The 10,617-nt window shown below is 34.0% G+C and overlaps 2 protein-coding genes across 2 annotated transcripts; both read left to right on the top strand.

Moving 5' to 3' along the window:
* The first annotated feature begins 2,212 nt into the window (after window positions 1-2,212).
* Window positions 2,213-5,792, top strand: LOC133037216 (uncharacterized). The gene is made up of 2 exons (XM_061114096.1): window positions 2,213-4,751; window positions 4,829-5,792. The coding sequence occupies exons 1-2, from the start codon at window positions 2,302-2,304 to the stop codon at window positions 5,358-5,360; spliced, it is 2,982 nt and encodes a 993-aa protein (XP_060970079.1). The 5' UTR covers window positions 2,213-2,301; the 3' UTR covers window positions 5,361-5,792.
* Window positions 5,793-8,074: 2,282 nt separating this feature from the next.
* On the top strand, window positions 8,075-9,346 carry LOC133037215 (uncharacterized). The gene is made up of 5 exons (XM_061114095.1): window positions 8,075-8,118; window positions 8,199-8,387; window positions 8,489-8,590; window positions 8,670-8,844; window positions 8,944-9,346. Exons 1-5 carry the CDS (start codon window positions 8,102-8,104, stop codon window positions 9,040-9,042), a joined length of 582 nt encoding a protein of 193 aa, XP_060970078.1. The 5' UTR covers window positions 8,075-8,101; the 3' UTR covers window positions 9,043-9,346.
* Window positions 9,347-10,617: the final 1,271 nt, after the last annotated feature.

Here is a 10,617-nt window from a genome sequence, read left to right as displayed (position 1 = left end):
ACAATTAATTTTACAATCAATGATATTTTCCTATTTAATATTAGAAATAATAACTAGTATAGAAATAACTATCTAGAATATATATCATTAACTAAGTGTTTTTCTAAAATTAACTTTAAAATATTAAATGAAAAATAAATTTCATATATTTTAAAAGTTAATTATGTTGCTAATTCAATTTTAATTAGCACTACTACAATATTAGCCTTTAGAGGCAGTTTTTTCAACCCTATTTATAAAAAGGGAAGCTAAAGGGTGTGAAAATACTCGCTATGTTCGAAATTGACATTTAGAGGCGGTTTTTTGATAAAAACCGTAGGTATAAAATTGCATTATACCATTTAGAGGCGGTTGGAAATTATTTATTTATTTTTTTTTCTGAACTACCCTATGGCGTCGGTTCCTGCATAGGAACCAATGGCATAGGGTACACAGTCTGCTGACACGTGTACCCTATGCCGTCGGTTCCTATGAAGGAACCGACGCCATAGGGTCGATCAGAGTATATCTTTGTTCAACCTTTCTTCTTCCTCCCCACTTCACTCAGCAACCCAGAAACTAAAAAACCAGAGACCCCATTTCTCAGCCAAAACCCTCGCCTCCACCACCTTCTCCCCACCCTATCTCCCCCATTTCTCATCCATTTCAGCCCATTTTTTTTTTAAAATCCTCCATTTTCGATACTTAATAACATACACCTAAAAAGTTTTGATTTTTCACCCTCTTTGAGTGTCATCCGAACCCAAATAGTAAAGTTTGGGTGTGAAATCCGGCCACCCATTTTTCTTGAGAAATCTTTGAATCTCAACCTCGTTTAAGGTATAAATATTGCTTCTATTCTTATTGTATTATGTATATTGTTTTATTTTTTATTTTTGTAAATTATTATTTGAGTTTTTTTATTTTATTAGTAATATTTTTGTGTTTTATGTGTATAGTGCCGGAATTTTTTACGGTAGTCGTCAGATTGCGGTTATTAGGTAATAATTTATACCTCAATGTATAGTATATATATGTATTTGTATATTTTATTGAATATTTTTATATAATGTGTGTATATATTGTGTGTGTATATAGTGTGTGTATATTTTTTATGGAAATAAATTTTGTAATTGTATTTTATATATTTTTTGCAATATATAATTATTGTGAATAAAATGACATTGGAGGGATTTCATTAGTTTAGAAATAAAAATTTTAAAATTGAATTAGTGTGTGATATAATTTTATTTTTTTGAGATAATAGTGTGAGATATAATTGATTATATATATGTATGTATAATTTAGTAACTAAGTAACTTGTTACAATTTTTTATAACTAGTTATAAGTTATGAAATAATTAATTTTGTAATTTCGTTGTATTTCTTTATATTATAGGGGTTCGGCATAATTTTGTGTGTAGCGTATTTGGGCTTGCAATTATAGGTATATACTTTAACTAACTTTTTCTTAATATATAATTAATTATCAATGCATGTTAGTTGAGTTTGAATATCTTAAATATTCATCCGTAGTGAAGTAGGTTCTGCGAATACATGTACTGCGGTCGGATGGGTGGATTAATTTTGTATTGTTTATCTGTTTTGTTTGTTATTTTAGGCACTTGTAAAATTTTTGGGAACGTCCAATTACAGCCGTTATGCTGCCGAAATTTCGGTAGAATTAAGATAAATCTTACTAAAACCATTCATAATATAGTTAATTATAACATAGTAATAAGAAGTTAGGTCACATAAAAAATAATAATATTCACATTTATGTAAACTTTTTAATTTTACCAACATTCTAATCAACTAAACAACCTAATAACATGAACTAATCTAAAACGAAAATTTGAGTAATTTATAAATTAATATGAATAAATTGTGTGAGAAACTTAGTTAGTTACATTGTGTAATTAGTAACTAGATATAATTAGTTACTAAATACATTAACAAAATAAACATATAAAATCCTTCTTTTTTTTTTTTCTTTCATTTGAGAGGTTCAATGTGGATTTTTATTTTTCAAAGAAAATAAAGAGCAAAAGTTAATTAAAATGGGAAAATATTAGTTAATACCTTTATTGCTTTACCAACAATTTTTCCCCTCAATTTTATTTATTAAAAATATTTAACATTTTAATAACATTCTAATCAACAAAATAACCTAATAATATGAACTAATCTAAAACGAGAATTTGAGTAATTTATAAATTAATATGAATAAATTGTGAAAAACTTAGTTAGTTACATTGTGTAATTAGTAACTAGCTATAAGTAGTTACTAAATACTGAATTTTTTTGGATAGGATTTTTGTTATGGATAAATCATGGATGCGTGAGGAGAGAGACACACTGCGATTTCAAGTAGGGTTCGATGCATTTTTAGAGTTTGCCTTAAAGAATTCTACAAATCACGATCGTATTCATTGTCCGTGTGTAGATTGTTGTAATGTATCTAAAGGGAATATTACAATGATTAAGGACCATGTGTATTTACGAGGTTTCAATAGAAGTTATACTAATTGGTATTACCATGGCGAACATTTACCTAATGATCCATATCCATTAGGAAAGCGGGGGGTAGATGATATCGAGGGTAATGATTTCGATGATTATCCATTGGACTTGCTTAACGAAGCACAGGAGGAATTTCTTAATGATCCTGAGAAATTCGATAATTTTCTTAGTGATGCTGATAAACCTCTGTTCGATGGTTGTAAAAAACTAAGATTACCAACAATGGTAAAGTTTTACAACATAAAAGCAGAAAATGGAGTGAGCGATAAATGTTTTACTCAATTTTTAGCTGCTTTTAAAGATATCTTACCATTTGCCAACTGCTTTCCGGAATCTACTTATGAAGTGAAAAAAACGTTAAATTCTATAGGATTGAAGTATGAAAAAATTCATGCATGTCCGAACGATTGCATTTTATATCGTAAGGAATATGCAGACATGAATTATTGCCCGACTTGCGGTTTATCCCGCCATAAAGTAAACAAGAGTAAGGAGAATAGGAAACTTATCCCCCAAAAAGTGATGTGGTACATGCCTTTGATTCCGCGACTGAAACGATTATATCGTAGTGCAGAACATTCTGAAAATTTGATTTGGCATGAGACCAAGAGAGTGAAAGATGGAAAACTTAGACATCCTGTAGATTCCCAAGCTTGGAAAAAAGTAAACTACATAAATCCTGAATTCAAATCTGAACCAAGACACATTCGTCTCGGTCTGTCTGCGGATGGAGTAAATCCACATAGATCTCTAAGTAGTCGTCATAGTTCATGGCCTGTCTTCCTAGTTATGTACAATCTTCCTCCCTGGTTAGTGATGAAGAGGAAATTTAACATGCTTTCTTTAATGATATCAGGCCCGCAACAACCTGGACATAATATCGATGTATATTTGGAACCATTGATTGACGATTTAATAGAATTGTATGAGAACGGGGTTCAGGTCTATGATGGTTTTAAAAAAGAATTTTTTAATCTGAAAGCTGTGTTGTTGTGGACTGTCAGTGATTTCCCTGCTTATAGTAATTTATCAGGCTTAAGCACAAAAGGTTACGAAGGTTGTCCGATTTGTTGCACTAACACATCGGCTCGTCGCTTGGCAAATGGACACAAGATGTGTTATATGGGTCACAGACGGTACTTGCCTGCAAATCATCCTGATAGACGGAAGAAGAAAGCATTCGATGGTACTGAAGAGGGTGATATGGCTCCTTTGCCACTGTCTGGGGAACAAATTCTCCAACAAGTTCAACTTGTAGATTTTAAGTATGGAAAGACGCAAAAAAATAAAAAAACTAATGGTTGTTTTCAAAGAAAGTCAATCTTCTTTCGTCTTCCATATTGGAAAAGTCTACTAGTTCGACATTGTTTGGATGTCATGCATATTGAAAAAAATGTGTGTGAGAGTATTATTGGTACCTTACTTGATATTCCCGGCAAAACTAAGGACGGTCTAAATAGTCGTTTAGATCTCGTTGAAATGGGTATACGACAATCTCTGGCACCTGAGAAGAAAGGTGAACGTTTATATTTGCCTCCTGCTTGTTTCACTTTGTCCAAAAAAGAGAAACAAACAGTTTGCAAATCACTTGCAAATATGAAAGTACCCGATGGTTACTCGTCTAACATCAAAAACTTGGTGAATGAGACTGAATTGAAACTAATGGGTCTGAAATCACATGATTGTCATGCGTTAATGCAACATCTACTTCCAATTGCCATTAGATCAGTCTTGCCAAAAAATGTTCGAGAGTGTTTGACACATGTTTGCATTTTCTTTAATAGGCTGTGCGGGAAGGAATTAGAATTGGATAAGTTAGATGCATTACATGAACATGTAGTCAAAACATTGTGCAACCTGGAAAAGTTTTTTCCGCCATCTTTTTTCGACATCATGATCCATTTAATGGTTCATCTAGTGAGAGAAGCAAGGCTGTGTGGGCCGGTGTGGGCGAGATGGATGTATCCATTTGAAAGAAATATGAAGGTACTTAAAAGTTATGTGCGTAACAACTATCGGCCAGAAGCATGTATGGTTGAGTGCTACATATCTGAAGAGGCTGTGGAATTTTGTTCAGAGTACATGGCTGGAGTTGAGGCAATAGGAATTAGCAAACCAAGAACTGACTCAGATGATGTTGATAGAGGATTAAGGGGCAAAGGGACAATGGTGACAGTGTCCAAGCTTGAACTAGATCAAGCTCAATTAGTCGTGATGAACAATAACGCAGAGGTTCAACCATATATAACGTAAGTACCTTTTGTTTGATTAACAATTACTTAAGTCACGATGAACAATAACTTGATTTATCTTACTTGTTTTACAGTGACCATATGGAGCTGTTACAATCAATGGTTCCAAGAAATCAAAAAAATAAACAAAAATGGGTTGCAGACCAACATCGTCAAACTTTCATTGGGTGGTTAAGGAATACCATTATATCAAAGTTGAACGAACCGAATCATGGAGTATCTGATGTGTTGAGTCGTATTGCCCTTGGACCAACTTTTGCGGTTGCAAAGCATGAAGCGTACATTGTAAGGGGTAAACGTTTTCATACAAAGTCAAGAGATGATGCTCGAGAGGTTCAAAATAGTGGTATACATATCGTCGCAGAAACTATGCACTTTGCAAGTGCAAAAGATAGAAACCCTGTTTTAGGTACTATGACGTATTACGGGGTCATTGAAGAAATATGGGAGCTCAATTATTTTGCGTTCCAAATTCCACTTTTTAAGTGTTCTTGGGTTGACAACAACGTTGGAGTAAAAACTGACGAGCTTGGTTTTACTTTGGTTGATTTAAGTAAGAGAGGAAGCAAGAATGATCCATTCATCATGGCTAGCCAAGCAGCTTAAGTTTTTTACATTTCTGATCCGGCTAATGATAAATGGTCTATTGTTTTATCGACACCAGAGAGGAGGTTCTTAGAGACTGAAGAGGATGAGGAGAATGCTGACTTATGTTACGATGACTTCATTGTTGGACAACCAATTCATGAGCAACTCATGGGAATTGATCGTAACATTGAGGAAGACGACGCTGAATACATTAGAAACGATATCAATGAGGGAATATGGGTCAATTGTGATTCAGGCAAACATAAACAAAAAAAGAAAAGAAAACGTGTCTAATTGGTAACTTGATATATAGCTTACTTTATATTGTGGTTGTGAATGGTCCTGAATACTTAACAATTTGTTTATGCTTTTAATATTTCATATACACTACTTGTTATATATATAGCTAACTTTGAAGTTTGTTTGTTAATGGTGTAGACATGGCGAACTCGGAATCAGGATACGATTCGGGAGCGGAAAAATGAGTGTCCAACCACAATACCTACACGAGGGCCGACGCAAATGAATGAAATATCCAAACTAATTGATCAGGGCAAAAGAGTGGCCCTCGAAGTTAATGATAAAGGTCAATACTGTGGAAAAAGCTATGCGAAGCTCGTATCCACTCTAGGAGTCAGATGTCGGCAGACAATAGGGTTGGCCTATAAAAACTGGAAAGAAGTCGGCTCGACTGCGAAAAATAAAGTTTGGAAAGACATTCAGGTAAGCTATTATTTGTTAGAATTTTGATTTGTTTTTCTATTACTCCAAATGTTGACTCTAACCGTGTTTGTTTTCCTTCAAAATAGACGGGGTTCATTGTGCCGGACACCTTCAAACATGATTGTCTCATCCTAGCTGGGAAGTTAATGAAAGACTTCAAGAATAGGATGACAAAAGACATCATAATGCCCGCGTTGAAAGAGAATGATCTGGACGGCGGCACAAGTCCCTGAAAAGCACCCGGAGATCGACGCTGCTGATTGGTGCAAATTTGTTGAAAGTCGACTAACTCCTGAATTTCTGGTACGCTAATTATATTAACACTAAGATAAACTCTTAAATACAAGTACATGTATCTAATGTATTTTTTTGGCATTGTAGGAATTGAGTAAGGTGCAACGTGAACGTTACTCAAAATTCAATCCGGACATCGAAGTGGCTCGGAGTGGAATGGTGAACGTACGGGAAGGCCGTGGTAAGTAATACTTAAAATTTAATGTGCTATAATGTGCTATACAATTTAATTGGTACTCATTTCATTGTTATAACGTTATGTAGAAAAAGGACCTCGAAGTTGCAGATCCCCCCCGCCACCGTGTTTGGATTAAATCTCGCACCAAGAGTAGAAAACTTGTCACTGATTACGACAAGGAAATTGCAGAGAAGATAGTAAGTATATATTAATCCTTAATTGAGTTCTACTCATGAGTTAGTGTATATAATTCATATACTAATTGCTTGAATATATGCGTGCATTAGGCTCAATTAGAGGAGAAGCTTAGTCAGGGACAAATTCAGGTCCAGGGCCAAAACGATATCCTCACGCAGTGCTCGGGACACCGCAGCATCCCGGACGTGTCGAGCTGCTGGGTATGCTATTACTTCAAATGTTATTTATTTAGTTACACAAATGAAATCGTTGCTAATTTGCATTTTATGATTTGTAGGTTCCTGACCAGGGCATCTCAACTGTTCGGCAGGAAGAAAAGGGAAGTGTCTGATGTTGTGGCTCGGCAAGCGAAGGAGATTGAAAAATTAAAAGCCGAAGTCCAATCCCTTAAGCAGCAGAGGAACGCTGCCGAACAAGAGGAAGAAGGAGAGGTGGCTGGTGAGGCGTATGTTCCACAACCATACGCTCCTCAGGATGAGGTACAACCACAAATTTATGCTGAGGAGTTTATTTCCCTCAACGACCAAGGTATCCTATACAATTTTGATGACCATGCGGCCCTTAATCAGCAAGTACATCTCTGCTCTGACAACATCGACAATATTGTGGCCCGAGGGTATTTGTACGAGCATGTGGGTATGATCAAAGTTCACTGCCAGGATTACGATGATTCACATGCCCGGATCATGGTTTCGGAAATCCTGCAAGAGGACGCTGAAATCCCAGTCCCAATTGAAGAGTGCAGATATGTTAGGGACGTATACCAGATGTTCCTTCCTTGGCCTAAACACTTAATTTTAACAACCGAGGTAACTTCTCAACTCAAATTAATTATTAATGATTAGTGGAGTTTGAATATCTTCAATATTCATCCGTAGTGAAGTAGGTTCTGCGAATATATGTGCTGCGGTGGGATGGATGAACAAACTACTGTTATATATGTGTTATTTGTCGTTATACAGCCATGTTCAAAATTTTTGGGGTCATTCAATTATAACCGTTATGCTGCCGAAATTTCGGTAGAATTTGGATAAAATTTGATATATATATATATATTATGTTCTGTTTTGTTTAGGGTCCACTCGCTCAACCGCCCTCAAGACGTGATGCGTCAAAGGGGAAAGCTCCGATGCTTTCTCCACAAGGCCGTGGTGCACGGGAAGATGACTTGTTCACGGAAGAGAAGATGGCGTTGATCCCTAATTCGCTAAAATGGATGATTCATGAATTCCTAAGGCTCAAAGATAAACGTGATATAATCACAATTCCTGTCTCCCGAGGATTCATTGCACCGCGTACCCAGATCACGTTATCTGGAGAGGATTTGCGACGAGTTGCTACGTGTGACTACATCGGCAACCAGGGAATGCTGTTTGGAATGATGTATACTCTTCTTTAATCTAATTAACCTTATATCAAATTATAGTTAAATTATTATAAGGCACTAACACTTTTTTTGGCAGGCACATATGGGAGAGCATCAACGGTCTGAGAAAAATTTTCAAGTTTTACGACCCAGAGCTTCTCACAGTGCATGGGATCAACGATGAAGAACAGAGTCAGTCTTTTGACGATGCGGCAAGACGATTGGCTAATTGGTTATCATTAATGAACAACAACCACCAAATGTTCTTTATTCCTTGGAATATCGGGTAAACTTTATTAAATTCTTTACTGCTAATTGTTCATTTCTATATTATGTCTTCAAATTATTTTTATACTATCTTACTTATATTCCAATATAATTTTCTAGGATGCATTGGACGCTAGTGGTGGTTGCGCCAAGGAAAATTATCCATTTAAACCCTGTAAAAGGCCGCCCAATTCCCGAAGAAATAGAACAAATGATCGGAAGGTAATAATTTAATGACTTCTTATGTAACGAATTTAAATTAACTAACGAATTGAAATTCTAATATAATTTTCCCAAACAGGGCATTCATGTATATAGGGGACGCACATCAGTATCTTGGCCCGTGGCAAGGAATTTCACAAGCAAACTGTCCAAGACAACCTAAAAGCCAAGAATGCGGTTTTTATGTTTTGAAATATATCACTGACATCGTCGCACGTGCCAACCCCAACCGTTACATACAAGATCAAAAAGCTGTAAGTTTTAATTATTGATTATAGTATATAAATTTTATAATAACAAATATATAATATACATATACATAAACTAATATAAATTTTTAATTTTTTTAACAGTTTGGGGGTAAGAAGCAATACGATCCAAAAACAGAATTGTTACCACTACAGCGAAAGTGGATCGAACAATTGATGGCGGTGATTCACGGTGACGATTGAGGTTCAAAGGTCGAAGAATTTTTCTTCATTATGTAATTTTTATAGATTAACTTGTAGTTAGATTTATTAACTAATTAATATTTTTAACTAATTTTACATGTTTGTGTAATATTTAATTACTTTTATGAAATCAAATTATGTTTTTACCCAAATTTAATTACTATTTAATTTAAAATGTAATTAATATATAATTAAATTAAATAAATATGTAATTTAAATTAAATAAAATAATATATAAATTAATAAATATAAAATTAAAATAATATAATTAAATTAAAAAAAATGAAAAAAACTGAAATCTGCTCACTTTTGGCGTCGGTTCCTACGCCACATATGGCGTCGGTTATTGGCTAAGAACCGACGCCATATATAACCCTATGGCGTCGGTTCCTAGCTAGGAACCGACGCCATAGGGGTATATATGGCGTCGGTTCATATAAACCCTTTAGCGTCGCCCTGATCAGCGTCGGTAGCGAATTTCGCGAAAACCGACGATGAAAGGGCTTAAAAACCGCCTCTAAAGGGTGTTTTTGTAGTAGTGTAGGATAGACTAATATAATTAACCTAATACAATTATTTAAATAAGGCAAATGGGCCTTCACAATTGGGGTAGTTCATGTGAGGGGGAGCTGGGTTCAGTATGTCGTACCCACTTCTATTGGCCCCCAACTCTCACACAAGGCCCAAAAGAGAGGAATTTAACCTTTAAATAAACAATTGTTATTCATTGAATAAGCCCAATTCTAATTGGACCTAAATAAAATTACTTATGTCAAATTTTATTTTAGCAACCTAGTCCATTTACTTAGTAAAAAAAACTTAAATGGGCTTCTTATATGCATCTAAGCCCAATAGCAAACATATAGACTCACACAGGTCAAATGATTTGGATGGACCCTATCATGTTACTAGGTTTACACAGATGAAAGAAGTACAAATTTTACCTGTTACAAATTATTTATAAGATCTATTGACAATTTGACTATGATTAAAATCAGATCATTGGATCTGTCAACAAGTTAATCATAGCAATTTAGATCAAATAAATAATAGGTTTGTTAAAAAAGTTTTTGAATAAATAATATAAAATAAACAAACATTATCCATGTAACAGATGTGAAATAAGATATTAATATAATTAAATTATTATTCTTAAACTAACCAATTAAACTTTTGAAAATTTATGGTTGTTAAAAACAAACCTTAAAATCTCAAAAATAAAGGAAACTAATTTTAAAATATCTAGGTTTATCAAATTAAATTAAATATCTAATAAGATCAATGATTTGAAAGAAAGAATCTTCAATATCACTTTCAAATCTTATAATTTGATAAAGAAAATATTTCAAATTTAGAAATATTTAAAATTGGAAATATTTCAAATTGGAAAATCCATTTCAATATAATCAGATTTACTAATAAAGATCAGAAATAACATTTTGTGTTGCATGATTCACATAATTTATTTCATGATTATATATATAATGTATAAATTCTATTTAAGTCCAGAACATATGAATTTGTTAATGATTATAGTGTTGTCAGCACAGTGGAATATAATCTTGATTATATGTT

Source organism: Cannabis sativa, chromosome 4 (assembly GCF_029168945.1).
Source record: "Cannabis sativa cultivar Pink pepper isolate KNU-18-1 chromosome 4, ASM2916894v1, whole genome shotgun sequence".
NCBI classification, from domain to species: Eukaryota; Viridiplantae; Streptophyta; class Magnoliopsida; order Rosales; family Cannabaceae; genus Cannabis; species Cannabis sativa.
This window is presented reverse-complemented; position numbering and strand designations above follow the sequence as displayed.